Genomic DNA, 21,126 nt, shown 5'->3' with positions numbered 1-21,126 from the left:
ATATATATACATATATATATACATATATATATACATAGTTATGTAATTTAGAATATATAAACACATGGATATATATATTTCTGCACCTCAAATTTTCCCACATATGTGAAGAACTTTGTCTAGTTAACCTTCTACTCTAATATTCCAAGATTCTAATCTACTCTCAATTAGCAGAAATTTATTTATCGATCAATAGCCAGGTATTCTGATAGTCTTCTAAAAATAATTTCTCCCTAATAGGTTACATTGCATGATAACAGAATTCACAGACGTGATATATAATATTTTGCTGTTCTAGGAATTATTGAATTTCACCAGTGAGGCATGTCTACAAAAAAGAAAATAATGAAGAAAATAGATCCAGAGACATGGAAGCATAGAACAGATTGACAAATCTCGAGGATGGTGGTAGAGAGATTAACCAAAGAACTTATCTGTGTATATGCATAACCCATGGACACAGACAATAGGGCAGTAGGCCTTGCGGGGAGGGAGTTGTGTGGAGGGGGTCAATGGAAAGAGAAAAGGGGGACATCTTAATACTTTCAACAATAAAGATAAATTTTTAAAAAAATGAAGATGAAGCTCAACAGAGAAATCAAAGATCTTTTTATTTAATGCTATCATTTTCCATACACTTAAATAGTTCCATATAAAATAGAAAATATTTGCTATAGTTTGTATAGAACCAAACCTGAAGCTCAATCTGAAAAATTTTTCTGCAAATTTAATCTTATAAACAGAAGAATATATATTGTAAATAAGTTTGCTAATATTTAAAAATATAAATGAGTTATATTTTATGATAATACGATCAAATTAACTTCAACCCAATCCTATGTGAAGTTTATTCTGAATCATCAAAATTAAGTTAAAAATTATCAGCAGTATACCTTTTACAGACATATGTGTATTTTAGGTTATAAGTTATGTAAAATGCTAATATATATGTAGCATGTGGTATCAAAAAAGATTAATCTGGTTACTCTCATCACATTTCACTTTCATTCTATTTTCTAATTTTTAATCTCAAGGACAATTTTCCTTTCCCAGCCTACTGTTAAGATGGAGGGAAGAAAATATTTAAAGAAATCCAAGGACAAGGTCGTTTCCCTTTCAGAATGAAGACCAGACCTGAGAGAAGAAAAGAAAATCATTGGATTAGAGGTCAAAATCTTTCAAGTAGAAAGGAGAGCAAGAATCAAAATTTTCACCATTAGGACCAGGAGAAGAGGCAGGGTCTCATAGAATAAGTTATCTTCAAGCGTTGTCCCCTCCACTGACTCATCAGCTGGGACACCTTGCCTTTGAACTGCTGGGGACACTTATAAGCCATGAGGAAAAGAGCTTGCTAAGGGAATTGACACGTTGGGCGGAGAGGAGACTTGAAAGAACTTTGCCCCCACACTAAGACAGAGCTGAGCAGGGACAGTGGAGAATTTCTGAGCAGTGCACACCCCACTGCTGTTACAATGTACAGTGTTTCTCTATGAGCCCAAGTCAATAAGAACCAAAGAAAACTAAATCTTTAGTCTGCACCACCTACTGAATTGTTTTCTAGGAAAGACGAGAACAACATAAACTTCCAAGATGTGATATCCTTCAATTTATAAATATGTCAATTTGTATAAATACAGGGGCAGGTAAAAGTAGGTTACCAATAATAAAAGATAGATAGATAGATAGATAGATAGATAGATAGATAGATAGATAGATAGATAATAGATAGATGATAAATAGATAATACAAGAAAAAAATCTGTGTTTCAAGTACTCACAACTGCAAACTTACTTTTGCCCACCCCTCTATGTAAATAATGTACAAATGAGTAGCTAAATATGTATATTATAATGAGATACAATTCAAAATGAAGAAGACATATACAACTACAACTTAAGGGTTTGAAGACTCTCATGGATATTCAACATAAGAATAGGGGAAAGGCCCAGCCGGTATGCCTCAATGTTTGAGCATGGACCCATGAACCAGAAGGTCACGGTTCAATTCCCCATCAGGGCACATGCCCAGGTTGCAGGCTCGATCCCCAGTAGGGGGTGTGCAGGAGGCAGCTGATGGATGATTCTCTCTCATCATTGATGTTTCTATCTCTTTCTCCCTCTCTCCCTTCCTCTCTGAAATCAATAAAAATATGTATATTTTTTAAATGAATAGGAAAAAGGAAATAGACAAATGAACAAAATCTCTGCCCTACTGCACAAGTCCCTTGCTACAGCAGTCTGAAGAGATAACTGCCACCTGAGAAATCCTTTTGTATAAAAATCAAACGCTCCTGAGTTGACTCTCAGTTGATTGATATCTTGTGCCTGGATTGATTTCATGCATTTCACCAACAATTGAGAGACACAAGTCATTGACTTCATCATTAATTTTCTGCAGGAAGAAGAATAATTTCACCACCTACCAAAAGCAATCATTTCCTGCAGTGATTTTTTAAACATAGTATTAAGCATATCCTATCAAGAAAACACTGAACACAAAGTGTGTACAACAGTTTTTTAGCGGAGTTGTGAAGTCCTTGCTTATTTATGGCAATAACAATAAAATATTTATATTTTAGTAAATGCCATAAAATGAACATGAAGATAGTATATACAGTCTTGTGGGGGATGCAGGAAGAGACTGAACAAAAATCATGCACCTATGGATGAGGACAGTGGGGGGGGGGTGAGGGCGGAGGGGGGGGGAATGGGTGGAGGGGAGCTATGGGGGGAAAAAGAGGAACAACTGTAATAATCTGAACAATAAAGATTTAATTTTTTTAAAAAAAGATTATTGAAATAATCTCAGCTGTAACCTCTTAATTCGTCTGCCTTTTTTAAAAAATTTCCTGTAACAGAACCACAATTATTTATTTCTGCATGTCTTAAATAATAATTAAGAATTTTAATAAGATAGTGTCCATGGTGTGATAAGTAAATAGAGAAGTATGTCAGCTATGAATACCCAAAGAAGAGTAGGCAAATTTACAATAGCTCTGAAATCATTTGGGATGAAAAAAATTAAGAATAATCATTTTAAATTATTTTTCTGTACTGCTATCAACAATATTATATCCCGTCAAGCATCCATTCTATCGCATTATTTTCACAAACTCTTACTCTCCGATGCAGATGGATTCTTTTCCCTGTTACTTTAATCATGGAGAATAGACTCCCCTGTCACTTCACTGAGTCCATCGGTGTCTCATGAAGGCCAAATGCCTCATGTTCACCCTCTGAATATGACCAATATTATTAAAAATGAAACTAAAAGAACGGGTTTGAAGAATGTGTAACACATTAGAGGAAAGAACCATCAGTAGACGCGCACAGACTTGTTGACAGAAAGGAAAATGTACGAAGTAAGAAGAGGCAGAAGGTCAATTCTCAGAAAATTCTGCTTCTGGATCCAAGGCCTCCGGAAGGACCATGAGAAAGCACAAGGCACAGGTGGAGGCTTTCACAGCAGAACTGCGTGAGGCAGCAATGCTTACGCGAAGAAGTTATTGGAGTGTTTTCTTTTGTCTTTTTTTTTTATTGGGGTGACACTGGTTAATAAGATTATATAGGTTTCAGGTGTACATTCCTATGATACATGATCTTCATATTGCATTGTGTGCCCACCACCCAAAGTCAAATCATCTTCTATCAAATATATATATATATACCCTTTACCACACCACTTTCTTCCCTCTGGTAGCCATCATACTGTTGTCTGTGGAGTGTTTTCTTTAATCGGTATCTGTGTACACTGTGCAGAGTGTATGATAACAACGTGTGGTGATCATTCTTAGACTGGGATGTGTTAACCAGACACTAGGCAGTGTAGCATGGAGGTCCAGCTCCTTGGTTCTGAACTCAGATTGCTTACAAATCCCAGTTTACCACATTTTGGCTAAGTGACTTTGGCCAAATTATTTACCCCTCTGTTCTCCAATTACCTCCTCTATAAAGTGTTAATAACAATGTATATGGTACAAGCATATTTTGAAGCTTAAATTATAAAGTAGCTAATACAATAAAAATTATTATTATTACTGTCATAAATATTAGACAATCAGTCTCATTTAAACATGAATTCCAAAGGACTGATGTGGAGTATGGGTGTGTTTTAAATCCTGAACAGGAAATATTTTTTTTAACGACCACAGAATATTTTTAATGTTTGATTGTTTCCTCTATCAAACTTCCATAACTGTATGTAAACAACCAAACACTAAAATATTTATTTTCTTTTTAATTTAGCATCTCCATTTCTCTAAAATTTTCTGGTCTCCTTTGTATTGTAGTTGACAACTTCTCTCTGGCTCAATAAAGCACCAAAAATGCCTTTGATTGGTTGCTTGGTTGTGGTTGTTTTTTAGTGGCTTAGGGTTTCCTACAACTATTACTCTACTCTTTCCATCATGGGTTCATATTTTCTCCAGTCTCTGACAAAATAGGCACCTCCTAGATCATCTTACTTTTCTGAAATTAGTGATAAGTGGCTGCGCCTTCCTCATTAAACAGGTTTGACAAAAAGCAGGCTCCAATCTGCCAACTTCTGGTGCTTTCCCTGAGAATATAATTTTGTCTCAGAGCTTCTAGAACTTAGTAACAGCCAGCACCATCTGCTAGGCTTCTTACTGCAAATGTGGATGCTTTTTGGAGCTAGGAGATTTTCATCATTATTATTAAATTAATATGTTCTCATTCTTATAATATTTAAATAATTATTTGTGCCCTAACTTATGACTATATAAATTCCTTTTATTATTATTATTATTACATCTATAATTTGTTTCTTTTTTCTACAACATAATAAAAGTTTGCATAATGTTCATTTTTATACCTAATGGTAAAAGGTATACATGTGGTCTATGTCTCTCTTTCATTTTACCAAGTATTTTAACAAAAATACTTAGAAATTTAGATAAATTTTAGAAGGCAAAGGCTTTTATTGAATTACAAGCCAAATTATGAACTACTCATACTTTGTTCCAGCAAAGTTGTCTAAAAACTTTTAATCTGAAGATACATTAAATACAATATTATAGTGATATTCTTTAACTGTCACATACCTTCATTGAAATAGTCACAATCATGTGCTAAAAGAAAAAAGAGAAGAAATATTAGCCTCTATAGGTACCTGACCACTTACCTAAATGTGTGCAAGATATTGCCATGTGTTTATCAATGACCAAGCAAAAGAACATTGAAGTGACATCATTATAAAGTCTTCAGCAGACTAACCATCTGCACAAGTACATAATAAGTTTAGAGTCAAATTTAAAAGCAATTCAAAATGATGTTTTAAAAAAATATGTTTCTTATAATCAGAACAGAGAAACTTCATAGCCATCAGAGGAATAGAGGAAAACACCTTACCTGAGGACGGCATATAAATAAATTATAGTTCACATGTTGAAGTGACAACAGTCAAACACAGAACAGAAAACATTATCTCAAATGTTTCTGTTTGTAAATGCTTTAGCTATACTAAAATCTATCTGCATTGTCAAAGGAATATACAATTTAGTCATCTTAAAGCTATTCTATTTCCATGAGTTCTATGGTATTAGTTCTATGAGAAGACAATTAATATGCTCTCCTTACGACGTTCCCACCTAATGATGATGTTCTAAGTGGGACACTCACCACAAACAGTAGCGGACCTCCAGTGAACCGATACCCCTTCCTGACAACACTTATACGCATACGCTGCCACGCTTGTGCATAAGCACTCACAGTCCCCACCGAGATTGCAGTTACAAGTGTCTTCATGGCAATTTTTGGCAAAAGAAGTAACATCAATCTGAAAAATGAGGTAAAAATCAATCAATTTCAGTAGCTACTAACTATAATTGAGGAAAATTCTAAGGAAAAACTAACTGGTAAATTTATAAAATTTGATATTATCAGCTTATCACTGGCACCTAGAGAGTCCTCAATATCTCAGACCTCTATAGTGCTCACAAGAGAAAGAAATTGATTAGGCAAATGTAAGATCAAAGAACTAGCAAAACATGTAATGGGATTAACATACCAATATAATTTCAACATATGCACATGGCATTTAAAAAGTTCTGTTACCCATGGTACTTTTACTTGACTTTTATGGATATCTTAAGCAATTACATTTCTAAATAAGTTACATTCCATCTTGTGATACACTTCTAAAACCATTTTAAATGTGCTCCTAGAAATACTTTTAAACTATACTAGGGGTTGAGGAAGAGCATGCTTATTTGCAATATTCTCTGAAGAAAAACAAATGCAGCTTTGATCAAACTTTTATGGCTGTGATGATGTATGCAAAGAAATGCTTCATAAACGAGTAGAGATTCCTGCAAATGTATGCTGTTAAATAAGATGGTGTGGGAAGAGAGTAAATCAACTAAATGCATAACTTTTACAGAAAAAACAAACTACCAAATTTGTCTTCCTAACCATGGGTAGCTAAACTTTTTGTCTCAATGTTATAAATGCAACAGTGCCCATTCAAATGTGAAGATTAGTAAAGTATTCATTTACCACATTGCGACAAGGAGCAAAAACATCGCTGTACAAAATGGAGCATTCTTTCTTGGCATAAGGAAATTTGTTCTGATGTGCCTCACAGGGTTTAAATAATTCATGTGCGTTTTCACACTGCGGAAAATGTTAAGGAAGAAAAGGAAGTTTTTAGGGGTGATCTGTGAAGCAGAAACCAGAGTAACCAATGCTGACTGCATCCATGACAAACACAGCTAATATATCCTCATTCTGCCAGACAGGCTGTACCTAAAGCACAGAGCTCAGCCAGCACAATGTTCATAGCATGCATTATTTTTGAAAACAACCAAACATACTGTGAAAATCATAGGAGTGTTTGGGTGGGGCAGGGGAGGTAAGAGATCAACCGAAGGACTTATATGCATGCATATAAGCATAACCAATGGACACAATACACTGGGGGGTTGCGGTGAGGGCATGTGCTGGGGGGTAGGGGAGGCTGGGGGAAGGTCAATGGGGAAAGAAAAAAACAAAAGGAGACATATGTACTACTACCTGTAATACTTTAAACAATAAAATAAAATTAAAAATAAAATAAAATCATAGGACTATTAGAGACAATAGAGGTAAATAATTTTCCAATTGTCTTAAATGAGGCATTTAAATGATTAAGATCAAAATGCAAAATGCGGCATTTAAATGATTAAGATCATTACATGAGCAAAGGATTCTCTTCCCTTTATTTTTCACCTCTTTCATTTCTGTCGCATGCCATCCTCTGAGGAGTTGTACATGCTCGTGTCAGCAGGCGCACCGCCCATATACTCAGCAATGTGTCTCAGCCTCTTCTGATCTACATCCCTGACACCGCCCCGGGCAAGGTCATCAATGGTCTCCTCATTGCTAAATATAAAGGGAGTTTCACAGGCTTCATCTCACTTGACCTTTTTTGCTACCTTTGATTCTGTTTATTACTTTGCCCTTTTTAAATGTCTCTCCTCATTTGATTTTGGTGGCACCATTTTCTGGGGGGGTTTCCTCATTGGCTGCTACTTCCCATTCTCCTTCACCCTTCCTTCTTTGAACACCTTGACCTTCAAACTCCTCTTTTCCACACTCTATTCACTTCTCATGGCTTCAACACCCTGAATACACTTGTAACTGCCAAATCTGTTTCCAGCCCGGATCTCTTTACTGAATCTAAAAACTGGGCATCTTCACAAAAATATCTCTGTCACTTCCCTCTCACCGTATCCAAACCTACTTATCTCTGCACCATTGTCCTGTGCTCACCGTCCCCCACCACCCAATCTCCACTCTGTCCTGCCTCGGGGAAGAGTACCCGCACCTATCCAATAAGCCACAAAGACAGAAGACTACTTTCTTGAATTCTCCAGACTCATCCTTCCTAATATAATCTTTCGTAATATTTGTCTAATACACAAATAATTTAACCTCCTTCAGCCTCAGTTTCTCCATTTATAACATGAAGACAATGCCAATTACATTGCATGGTTGTCACAAGAATTATATGAAAAGATAAATGTTAAAGCTTTGTCCAATGTGAGTTACTACACGAATATTACATAAAAATAGTATTACCCAAATAAATGTTCCCATAAGAATAAAATTATTTAGTTCTAAGATATATTTTCAACTTACCTGCCCTAATGCCCAGCTATCTCCAAACACCTGGGCATTTCTCACTTCTATGTTATTAGATGTGGTCATGTCATTTGAAGTACATTTGTCAAAGTTTCCACATAAGCCTGATATTTTGTTCTAAAATAAAAGAAAATTACTAAAAAATATTCTATACTCACTTTAACATTTAAGGACACATAGTAACTAAAATATTTTAAATATTTAAGATAGACATTTTAAGAATTTCTTCAATAACCATTTACAATGTGGTATGAAACTCCTCCTTTTTGAAACATTGTAAATGAGAGAGAGAGAGAGAGAGAGAGAGAGAGAGAGAGAGAGAGCGCAAAGGTGGAGATTTATTGAAGAACAAGTGCAGACTCCCACGAGGGGAGGGGAAAAGGGTCCCCCTAGCTAATTATATTTAACAATTATTTTTAAATTCTCAAAAATGTTCTACCATCCCCCAAATTTTTATCTTTCCACATTTACCAATGTTTTAGCATTGATGAACCCAATAGAATAAGTAACTTGAAAAAGGCTAATACAAACATTACATTTGTGTGTATTCATATTTACATAAAATTTTAATGATGAAAGCCCCACCTCCTGATATGTTTAAGGTTTTGTAACACTATAAATGTTGAAACAACAAAATAATTTATTTTTCTCCCTATTAGACTGAAAAGCCAAAACATTAAAAATATGAGAAAAAATTAACTTTAATATTCCTATATCATGCCATCAAGAGATACAATGACTAAAATCTAAATTTTACCTAATTTTATCAAAATCATTATGGGTTGTGAAATTATTATTGAAAGTACCATATGGATTATTCACATCAACAATACCCATTGCATTTTCTCAAATAATGTGTAAAATTTTACTCTGAGGAAAAGGAGGTGGACTAAGAATACAGGGAAGAAATTTTCATAAACCATGGAAATCCTCCTTAAAATTTTAAAACTAAGCAAACTGAGCTTTCTTGGTGTGCTGAAGGGTGGACTATAGCCCTTCATTAGTGATGAAGCAGACTGTCCGTGTCTTCAGCAAGGCTGACAATAACCCTAGGATTACAGCTGCCAGGCCACTGCTGACCACATTGTCTCTGCTCTCAGAAGCCACTACATCTATCCGAAGACTGGACAATCCACCATTGGGGGCAGGGCAGGGGGAGATGCAGAAAACTAAATGGTCAATTTGTTTCCAAAAAGTAGGGAAAGGAAGATACATGATGAAAAATGGCAGAGGAAAATAGTTAAAGACATATGACCATTATGAAATTATGTCAACTTCATTAAAGAAATGCAAGAAACCAGCAAACACCAAGAAATAGATTTGGGGGCTTTCTCTCACCTAGGAAAAAGAAAATGACTTCAATATACAATCATATCTTAAATTTACAACATATTAAAATATTTTAAAATATATATATTTTTATAGTTTTATGAGGATATGCTTACCATTTTTTCTTTATTTACCACAAATCATATCCATGTCTCAATTTCAATTTCAGATAAACTGAATTCTTATAAATACATCAATATATCAAAACACAACAATATATCAATTTAAACTACTTAATAACATTTTAAATATTTAAAATAATAAACATATTTAATAATGTTTAATAAAATACGTAATAAAAGACAATGTTTAAAACAACTTAAATATAATTACCAAAATGGTAAGCATCCAAGATTGAATATTAAATCATGAATGGATAAAACAAACTAGTACATCTATACTACAGAATACTACTCAGTAGACTAAAGGAACAAACTATTAATTCATTCAACAATATGAATGAATCTTAAATGTATTTTGCCAAATCAAAGAAGCCAGACCCAAAAGACTACAGATTGCATGATTTCATTTATATTATATTATATCCGGAAAAAGCAAAACTCTAGAAATGGAAAATAGATCAGTGGTTGCCAAAGCTTAGGGAATAGAGGTAGGAGTTGGCAGTAAAGAGCCAACCTGGGAGAAATTTTGGAGTTGATGGATTTGCTTTATATAAGACTGTGGTGGTAGATATATAACCCCAGGTGTTTGTTAAAATCTGTACAATTGTAAATCATAAGAGTAGTTTTTTCTTTTACTTTTTAAAAATAATTTAACTATATATAAATTTAAAAATAGATCCAGGATATGGAGGGAAAGATGGAGTGCAGATTGTAACTAATGAATCAAACTGTATTACAAACATATCACAAAACCATGCTGAAGAGGGTGGGAAGAAAGAAGCTGACCTAAGTAGTTTTGGAAAACTGGATATTGTAAGGTTAAAGACAAAAAGAACTGTATACAACGATATACTTTAGTTGGTAAAGTGGTTCTTCACTGAAATATGAGTTAGTAATTCTGAAAATATAACCCATTTCTTTAAAAAAGACATTAATCATTTTATTTCCACAAAACATTAAAAGGTGCATGTAATTTCATATTTTGCATCTCATTTGGATTGACCTACCAAGTAGGTTGACCTACCTTCCACTGTGGTCCAATTTTGATATGAATGGTTGTCTTTTTATCCCAAAGAATAGTGATATCTTTGTCTGGAAAGTATACCACCATGTAGTAACCTGCCTTCCAAAGCTGGTATGTAGGTTCATTTTCCAGAAAAAAACCTGATTGTTTCTTTAGAAATAATAATAATGATTTTAAAAAAGTAAATTCATTGTTCTCAAAATGTAAACATTAAATTACTATTTACTAATAAGTATATATACTAGTATTTTTGCTCAGCCCTTCTTTCTGAATTCTATAGTAAAAGACAAAACAAATGCATAAAGTAGGAAACACATAAAATTGGTTATGAGACACAAACTGCTGAATGGGCTCAACGTGGATAAATGAGCCAAAAGGGAAAGGTATTTCAGTTATAAAAAAAAAAGCATGGACATAGGATAAATTAAGACAATATACCAACTGACTCAGAAATTCTATATTGATGATGAATAAATATGACTGAGTGCTAAAAATATATTACTTTACCTACAAACATACATAATTGGAAAATAGAAGCATAAAGTGTGTGTATGTATATGTACACACACACACACACAAATATGAAAGAGTGAGAAAGAGAAAATGGGGACTGAGGAAGGCTTCTTGCAAGGGGTGGATTACGAACTGATCTGTAAGAGGCCATACATAGAAATTACAGAGGGCCAGAAATGAGAATGCAGAAAGAAATTATTCCAAGCCAAAGGAATCACCTGAATAGGGACTTAGAGGCAGGGAAGTTCAAGATTTGGCCAGGACTAAGGAGAGCACCAAAGGGCAGGGGTCCTCAAACTTTTTAAACAGGGGGCCAGTTCACTGTCCCTCAGACCGTTGGAGGGCCGGACTATAGTTTAAAAAAAAAACTATGAACAAATTCCTATGCATACTGCACATATCTTATTTGAAGTAAAAACAAAACAAAATGGGAACAAATACAATATTTGTATTTGCATGTGGCCCGCGGGCCGTAGTTTGAGGACCCCTGGTAGAGCATGGATTCTGGGACAAGCGTAGCCTGAGACCCTTTGCAGCCTCATTACCCATAAGGACAAGGACTGTTATTCCATGGATAAATTGTACTGAATAGAGGCTTTTGAAGAGGAAAGTGACAGATCATATTTGTATATTAAAAGAAAATAAGTTTTATGTTAGGAAGGATCACAGTAGGAAGAAACTAGAAATGGAACACATTGGGAAAATTTAGTGCCCTTAGCCTCTGCAGAGGTTCTCAACCTGTGGGTCGAGAATAATGAAAATACATCCTGCATATCAGATATTTACATTACAATTCATAACAGTAGCAAAATTACAGTTATGAAGTAGCAACGAAAATAATTTTATGGTTGGGGGTCACCACATGAGGAACTAACTGTATCAAAGGGTCGCGGCATTCGGAAGGTTGAGAACCACTGCGAGTCCAGTGAGAATATGCAGTGGTCTTTATGAACAGGGTCTAGTCCCTACAAAAGATTACATTGAATCTGACATTGAAAATAACTCATCTAATAATTTCAAAATTACACGGTTGCATCAAATTAAGTAAGACAAATATTTCCAGAGCAAAATAAAAATTATGAAGGAGATATGCAATCTTTTGGTTATTTATTATTCTCACCCCCAAGTAATAACAAAAGCATACTTTAGAAATACTACACCATGGTAAACACTTATAAATATTCCATAGGACAGATTAAATAAACTTAATCATATCCATAAGAGTTTTCAGTCTCTTAGATGAAATTCATACTTACAAGTGTTCAGTGTATTGGATATAGCAGTAGATACTGTGTAACCTACATATTGTTAATGGATTTTACCTAACCTCATTTCTTTCTACTCCCAAGTGCCAAGCTGAAGTTCGGGGCAAGGCCCTGGGTGCCTCTGAGGATCTGAACTCAACCTGGGAGTATCCTTGTGCCCAAGTGAGAAAGGCATCAATATATATAAAAGCTTAAGTGACCAAACAACTGAATGACCGGTTGACTGGATGCTATGATGCACACTGACCACCAGGGGGCAGACGCTCAATGTAGGAGCTACCCCCTGGTGGTCAGTGCACTCCCACAGTGGGAGCGCCACTCAGCTGACTGATAGATGCCAGATACTGGGCTCATGGCTGGCAAGTGCAGCTACGGAGGCACAAGCCTCTCTCCATGGCAGTGCTACCTAGTGGTGGTGGCAGGTGCAGCGGGGCCAGGATGAGTGGGAGTGACACAGCGCCTGGCTCGGGCTCAGGCTCCTCCCAGGCCACCTGCCGCTTCGCCACTACTACACCCCTCAGGGGATCCCAGATTGCGAGAGGGCTCAGGCCAAGCTGAGGGACCCCCCCAATGCACGAATCCATGCACCAGGCCTCTTGATGAATGATAAAAGGAAAAAATACCATGATAGGTCAAGGGAAAACTACAAGAGAAAGGAAAACATGTTCCTGTTTTAACAATGGGCCTGCATTTTCATTTTTCATTAGGCTCATAAAATGCGTAGCCTGCCCTGGTCCCCAGTCAATCTCTGCCATAAACCTATTTCTATTGTTTTGATTACACTTTTCAGTACCTTTCTGCTATCTGATTTGTTTGCAGTTTTAGTATCTGTCTTCCCCTCAGTTGATTGTCAGCTCCTTGAAAAATGTACTTTGTCAACTCATGGCAGTATCTTCAGCTTCTAGATCAAGCCCTGATTCATTAATTTTTAGCACCTTCCTGTATTGGCCTGTTCCTGGGTCTCACCTTCCAGCCTGATCAGCAACAAGTAAAGCATCTAATGGGGCTTATGGCTCCATTTCAATCATGAGATACGCTTCCGAAAATTTTCCTATTAAAGTTCCTTGACTGACTGACATACATTAGAACATAAAATGAATTTTTGGATAAGGCAACTTATTAGACTTCCTTCAGGTTGGTGCTGCACTAATTATCCTGATGAAAAAGCACATCTTCTCTATTTGCCTGCAGGACAGTTTTCATTAGACAGGACAGGTTACTACCACACAACAATCGTCTCTGATCAAAAGGAGATGCATAGTCCTTTTGTTTCAGATTAGGAAGGAAGAATGCTTCTCGGAGAGCATGGTATTATGAATTGCCCAAAATAGAGAACTCCACTTTATGTGAGAATCACAGCACTTTACACTAACTCTAGTGATCTTATTAAATGTAAAGAATTAACCCTGGCTGGTGTGGCTCACTTGGTTTAAGCATTGTCCTGTATGCCAAAAGGTGGTAGGTTCCATCCTCAGACAGGGAAAGTATGAGGAACAACTGATTGATGTTTCTCTCTCCCCCTCTCTCTCTTTCTTGCTCTCTCTAAGGTCAATTAGAAAGTAAAAATAAAAATAAAATGAATGTGAAGAATTACAACTTTTAAAGTACAGGTTAAATTTATAAAAAGTTTATATCTTACATCTATAATAATAAAAGGGTAATATGCTAATTAACCAGACGTCCTTCCAGGCGTCATTCCCAACAAAGCTGGGGCTGGAGGGAAGCCAGCCTGGGTCCTGGGTGCCTGCAGGTGTCCAGAGGGAAGCCAGCCTGGGTCCCAGGTGCCAGAGGGAAGCTGGTGCCGGCAGCCAGGAGAAGGAAGGCCTACTCTTGCACAAATTTCATGCATCAGGCCTCTAGTTTAAATAAAAGTAGAAATGAGCATTTATTGGGGAATAAAAAGAGGTTTATTTTCTTTGGCTAGATGAGCAATTCATTTGCCGTAAAGTAAATGGTACTTATTTTCACTTTTGATGTTCAAGAACTATATTAGTGGGGGATTTTTTATGGTCAAATTATCTTTATGACCTTTCCTCATCACCTGCCTGTGGGTGAAAATTGGATTTGAAAATTACACAGATCTGTAATTACCACTTCAAAAATGTGTTAAACTGTCTTTATAAAAGCATTATTTTCTCTTCAGGTTTCTTTTCTTTTTTTTTTAAACACATCCTTGTTCTTAGAGAGAACCTTCATCTATAAATGAATATCTACTTGATGGTTATAGCAAACTGTAGTAATTACTACAAAAGGATGTCAACGTGATTATAGAAACTCTGTTTTGTCCAAAGCTTGAGTGCTGCCTGGCTGGTCTCAATGTCTCAATGTTTCTGACTGAGATGTAAGCTATGTTCTGGGGCGGGGTGGGGAACCTTTTTCTGCCAAGGGCCATTTAGATATTTATAACATTATTCATGGGCCATACAAAATTATCACTTAGAAATTAGCCTGCTATATTTGGTCAAATATTTAAATAACTCACCCCTAATGCCTTAGCAGAGCCAGATCGAATGATTTCGAGGGCCTTATACGGTCCACAAGCCAGGTGTTCCCCATCCCTGTTCTAGGGCACTGGTTCTCAAACGTAAGTATGCAAAACAATTTGGGGCACCATTAAAAATAGATTTCCATTCTCAACCTCAACATTCTCATTACCAAGGTGAACCCAGGGACCCCCTTTTATAATAAACTAGAGGCCCAGTGCACAGATTGGTGTACCAATGGGGTCCCTCAGCCTAGCCTGTGCCCTCTCACAATCCGGGACCCCTCAGGGGATGTCAGAGGCCCGGGGCACAAATATGGCCTGATCCCCACAGGCCAGGCTGAAGGACCCCGCCAGTGCATGAATCTATGCACCGGGCCTCTAGTATGCATGTAAGATCTTTGGTTAATCTCTTCCCACCCTCCCCACTCCCTGCTTCCCTCCGAGATTCATTAGTCTGTTCCATGGTTTCATGCCTGTGCATTGAGCGTCTACCCCCCCTGGTGGTCATTATGTGTCATAGCTACTGGTCAAACAGTCAAATAGTCGTTCAGTAGCTTAGGCTTTTATATATATAGATATTTCAGATGCAGAAATTTTGTAGGCCAAACTTTGAGAAACACTGTTCTAAAATCTCAGAGGACACTTTTTAAGGGCCATATGTCCAATCATGTCATTTCTCTACTCCAAAATTTCTTACTTGTAAAATAAGTTCAAATGTCTTACACCATTCGAGACCTTCCATGATCTGGAACCAGCCTCCTTGTCTACTGCCCCTGCCCTCATGGCCACTGCATTAAAGTCAATCTGGACACTTCTCCCTGAGTCCCTCTGCCATACCCTCCCTTCCAGTGTCCCCAAACACTTCAACTAAACGTAACCACTTGGAGTTCTTTAAACATGCCATTTTATCCTTCAACTCTGGTTCTTTCCTCTATATTGATTGCCTTCCTACTCTCTCTCTTTACCTGGCTAATACCTACTCATCCTTTATGACTCAGTTCAAATCATTACATCCAGAACATGTCTCTGAGCCTTCAAAAATAAGGAGGGTAAAGAAGAGGAGAGGAGCCATTTCTTGAAGTTCATTATTTAGTTTAATCTTCACATGAACTTAAGAAGTAGAATCACCCCAAATTTACAAATGGGAAAGCTACAGTTTGCCCAGAGTGACACAGCTAGCAGGTGATAGAGTAGGGATTCCAAGTTGAGTACTGACTAACTTCAGAGTCTATGCTCTTAACACCTACCCTAAACACCCAAGGTTGGTTTAGGTCTTATTCCTAGGGGTTCCCATACTATCCTGTACATATTCATGCCATGCATAACACATCACACTACACATCCTTACTTAGTTGAATATATTCCTCACCTTAGAAAATATCCTTAACAGTGAAAGCATAGTGACTTTTCACTGTTTCAATCTCAATAATTAACACAGATTTTGATATATAGTAGACATAAGCATGAATGAATGAATGAATGAATGGATGAATGAATGAATGAAAGAAATGTATTCATTCTTTCAAACTGAGCAGGCTCCAGAATGCAAGAATGAACAGGGTAACAGTGATTCTAATTCTCACATAACTCATAAACAAATAGAAAAGACAGACTACACTCCTAATTTCACTAAAGTAGGATACATGAAGAGGAGATCCTGAAAGAGACAAAATGAGACCTGTCACACAAGAATAACTTAATGGAAAGGTTGAAGGTTGTTCCAGGTATGAGCAATGATAATTAGGAAGAAACAGAAGTGAGAGAAGAACACAGAGCCCTTGAAGAACTGATAAAAGCCCCACCTTCTGGAACCTGGGCCAGAAGCAGAAAGTGATGAGAAGTAGGTAAGGAGAGGTGGCAGTGGTCAGATAGGTTATGGGGGGAAATTGGATTTGTAAGGAAATGGAAGCCACTTAAAGTCTTGAAGCACTGGAGTGACAGATTAGATTTCCATTTTAGGAAAACCACCCTGACTGTAGTGTGGCAGGATCGATGAGAGGACATCGGGAGTTTAGTTGGGAACATGTTGAAGTACTCTAGGTAATAGGTGACTGTTGCTAAGCCAGAGTGATAACCATGGGAATGAAGAAAAGATAAAAGAATTAGAATATGGGGAATTAGAGTGTAACCAAAAGAGACAAAGTCAAGTATGACTTACTGTAGCCACATAAAAATAGCCAAGAAAATTCAAAATCTAGTAACCATTTACAGGGAAAAAGTAGCCTAATTGTTTATATTTTATTTTCAGTATCCTTAGTACAAATTATAATGATCCTAAAAGAAATAACTCACTAACCTCTTTGTCAGGAGTATCATTCAGGTAAATTTCAGTGTCCCCAACTGAAATCAAAACACTTTTAGAACAAACAATATCGTTGTCAAAGCATTTCTTGTTCTGGGCAATGACAGATATATCGGCTTCATCTTCACTCTGCAATGTCAATAATATTACATTAATACAGTTGTATACTATACATAATTTTTTGCTATTTTCATTAACAAATCTTAAAGACCAAGATGTACAGTGGTATGTGTTGAAACTGAAATACAACTTACCTCTAAAATAAAGTTCATTTTGATCTAATACTATGAAAAATATATCAAGATAGCTTAATGTTTAAACATTTATCTCTAATATTTTCTGTTAATTTTTTTTCTAGCAAAGCTTTTTCCATCTTATAATAATACTAGAGGCCTGGTGCACAAAAATTTGTGCACTCAAGGGGGAAGGGGGGGTCCCTCAGCCTGGCCTGTGCCCTCTTGCAGTCTGGAACCCCTCGGGAGATAACACCCTGCTGGCTTAGGCCTGCTCCCTGCTTCCAGGTGGCAGAGGGCAGGCCCAATCACTAGGTGCAGCCCCTAGTCGGGCTCAGAGCAGGGCCAATTGGGGAGTTGGGGCGCCGCCCCCTGTCATTCACAGAGCAGGGCAGATTGGGGGTTTGGGGCACCTCCCCCTGTCACACTCAAGGCAGGGTCGATGGGGAGGTTGCGGTGCCACCCCCTGTCACACACAGAGCAGGACCAAGCAGGGGGTTGGGGCGCTGGCCCCGTCACGCACAGAGCAGGGTCGATCAGGGGGTTGGGGAGCTCCCCCCTGTCATGCACAGTGCAGGGCCCATCAGGGGGTTGAGGGGCTCCCCCCTGTCACTCACAGAGTAGGGCCGATCAGGGGGTTGAGGGGCTCCCCCCTGTCACTCACAGAGTAGGACCAATAGGGGAGTTGGGGCACCACCCCCTGTCACACACAGAGCAGGGCAGATCAGGGGGTTGGGGCGCCGCCACTGTCACACTCAGGGCAGGGCCGATGGGGAGGTTATGGCTCTACCATGCCACACACAGAGCAGGGCCCGTGGGGGGGTGGGGGGGGGTTGGGGCGCCGCACCCTGTCACACACAGAGCAGGGCCAATCAGGGGGTTGGAGCGCCGCACCCTGTCACACACAGAGCTGCAGGGTGATCAGGGGGTGGGGAGCTCCCCCGTATCAGGCACAGAGCAGGGCTGATCAGGAGGTTGGGGCACCTTCCCCTGTCACACACAGAGACTCAGGGTGATCAGGGGGTTTGGGCGCTGCCCCCTGTCACACTGATCCTGGTGCCGGGAGGCCTCTCGGCTCCGCTGATCCCGGTGCTGGGAGGCATATTACCCTTTTACTATATAGGATAGAGGCCTGGTGCATGGGTGGGGCTGGCTGGTTTGCCCTGAAGGGTGTCCTGGATCAGCATGGGGGTCCCCACTGGGGTGCCTGGCCAGCCTGGGTGAGGGGATGATGGCTGTTTGCAGCTGGTCACACACCCTTCAGGGTGGGGGTCCCCACTGGGGTGCCTGGCCAGTCTGGGTGAGGGGCTGAGGGCTGAAGCTCCCAACTGCTCCTTTTTTTCTTTTTTCTTTTATTCTGGATCAGCTTTAGCTCTGGCTCCAGCTCTGAGGCCTCTGCTGCTGAAAACAGGTATCTGGTTTGTTTGGGTTCTATAATTGAAACAATGTATAACTCCAGCTCTGAGATCCTGGCTCGCTGAAAGCAGGTTTCTGGGGTTTTGTTTAACTTCTATATTTATTACAATGTTTCAAACTGCAGGCTCAGAGGCCAGCAAGGCAGGCGGGGAACGTTGGTTTCCTCCGTCACTGAAGCAAGCAAGCCTCATGTTAGTTTCAAGCTGCCTGGCTGCCGGCTGCCATCTTGGCTGGCAGTTAATTTGCATATTGCCCTGATTAGCCAATGGGAAGGGTAGCGGTTGTACACTAATTACCATGTTTCTCTTTTATTAGATAGGATTAACTCAAATGTATTAACCACTTCATTTCCAATAAATAAGCCAAAACACATGTTGTTTGGGGGAATTTTTACAAAAATTCATTTTAGGCAACACTTTTGTCTTATTTTTAGGATATTTCTGACTAAATAATTATTTGTCTACAAGTGAACACTGAAATAGATACAAAACCTTGGAACATGTTAGTAAATAAGATAATGCATATCATTTGAGGGATTCCTTTGAGCTTTATATATGTTATCTCACTTAATTTTATGGTACTTTTTGAATTAAGTATTATCTCCATTTTACAGATTAGGAAACAGAGGTTAAGAAGGATTAACTGATTGTCCAAGGTTAATAAGCTAAATAAAGGCAGAGACAGAGTTTTAATTTTTTTAATTGATTTTGAGAGAGAGAGAAAAAAACATCTATCAGCTGCCTCCTATATGCACCCTGACTGGGGATTGAACCCACAACCTAGGTATGTGCCCTGACCCGAATCAAACCCACAACCTTTTGGTGTATAGGATGATGCTCCAACCAACTGAGGTTCTAACCAGCCAGAGTTCTAATTTTTTTATGCCACTTGTAGAGAAATTAGCAAGAGTCTAATAGTGGTTAAAGAGAAAAGAGAAAAGTAGGTGATAGGAAATCCTTAGTTTGAGAGTATTTAGCCCCAGACACTCTAAATCTAACCCCCTTACCTCTCACTTCACCCTCACCTTTTTTTTTTTTTTTTTTTTTTTTGGCCACTTCCCACTACATCCACTAAGAACATTTTTTTTTTTTTTTTTTTTGGCCACTTCCCACTACATCCACTAAGAACATGCTCTCTAGAATCAGGGTTTTAATTTTGTATCCCAGTTTCATGGATGGCTCCTAAGGTTTTACAGACCCTGAAAACTCTTTGCAAAATGTTTTTAAATATCTATATTTTTCTGGGAAGAAAACCCATGGTTTCAATCAAATTTTTGAAGTGGTCCTTATCCCCCCAAAAGTTAAAAGCCACACTGCTCTAACTTAGGGACAGTGGAAATTTCATCAGAAAAAAAAGTGACATTTCTCTGGACTCAATATCCACTTTTCAAGGACTCACACACATGAATCCTTGTCATATTTAGACATTTGGGTCAGTGTTTATTTGCAAAGTGAGAAAAGTCTTTAAATTTTTGGAAATCACATAGGCCTTGATGCAATTTCTTCCCACTTAGTTTTTCATATCACCAGCAATATGAACATTAGCTCAATATATCTCTCGGTTTTTCTAAATTCTTCCTCTCACTAGTAATTACTGTAGCATTGTGCCTAGAGGACAGGCTTTCAATCAATGTTACTGACAGAGTAACTGATATTTCCCTCTCTGCCCCATTTTTCCTTCCTTTGTAGCACTAAGAGCTCTTGCTTCCTAGTAATCCTTTTGCAAAGCATTGCCTAAATTTTGAAAAGGGGAATAAAATGATTATGGCGTTGTATTACTAAAAAAAAAATAATGCCACACTCTTTTGCCTTTATGAACAATTTTCAAAGAACAAAAATAATATGTAATTTAGGGTTTTGTTTTGTTCTTCTTCTTGGGATGACTTAGATAAAGGATGTGAAAAGCTGGCTGAAAGGCTTTCTATGGCCATCACATTTCTATTACTAATAATTAAAGTGACTCAATGTTTGCTGTGCTTTTGTTATTAACTCAAAAAAGCCAAGAAGCATTCTGTATTGTATGGTCTTATAATAGCATGTTATGTTGACAGTAACTTGAAATAATATCACTTCCTAAGAATCACATTTCTCCAATTTCCATTTCTCATGTATTTCAAGTTACATTCGGTTTGAAGATAATGCTGCAGAGTTGCTAAGCAACATAGTGAGGGTGATTACAAAGCTAGAGGGGAAAAAAGTCAACATCAATGTGCCACATGGATTCCTCAAACTCTTTATGCTCAGGTACTGAAAACATAGAGAATATTCTTCCAAGTGATTGCAAAACGTAAAATGTCAGC

At 37.9% G+C, this 21,126-nt stretch overlaps 1 protein-coding gene across 2 annotated transcripts in view; it reads right to left on the bottom strand.

The window, feature by feature from the left end:
- OTOGL (otogelin like) overlaps positions 1 to 21,126 on the bottom strand; it is a 156,158-nt gene that overhangs the window by 61,878 nt on the left and 73,154 nt on the right. Inside the window, exons 26-31 of one of the 2 annotated variants that reach the window (XM_059683705.1) lie at positions 17,173 to 17,307; positions 10,614 to 10,763; positions 8,136 to 8,255; positions 6,513 to 6,629; positions 5,637 to 5,793; positions 5,060 to 5,086 (exon numbers count right to left, since the gene is read on the bottom strand). In XM_059683705.1, the coding sequence (XP_059539688.1) occupies positions 5,060 to 5,086; positions 5,637 to 5,793; positions 6,513 to 6,629; positions 8,136 to 8,255; positions 10,614 to 10,763; positions 17,173 to 17,307 (706 nt within the window). The remainder of the gene's footprint in view (positions 1 to 5,059; positions 5,087 to 5,636; positions 5,794 to 6,512; positions 6,630 to 8,135; positions 8,256 to 10,613; positions 10,764 to 17,172; positions 17,308 to 21,126) is intronic. The other variant, XM_059683706.1, reaches the window with a different exon arrangement.

This window comes from Myotis daubentonii, chromosome 2 (assembly GCF_963259705.1).
Source record: "Myotis daubentonii chromosome 2, mMyoDau2.1, whole genome shotgun sequence".
NCBI lineage: Eukaryota > Metazoa > Chordata > Mammalia > Chiroptera > Vespertilionidae > Myotis > Myotis daubentonii.
The sequence above is the reverse complement of the archived record's forward strand: the minus strand, read 5'-3'. Positions and strand labels throughout refer to the sequence as shown.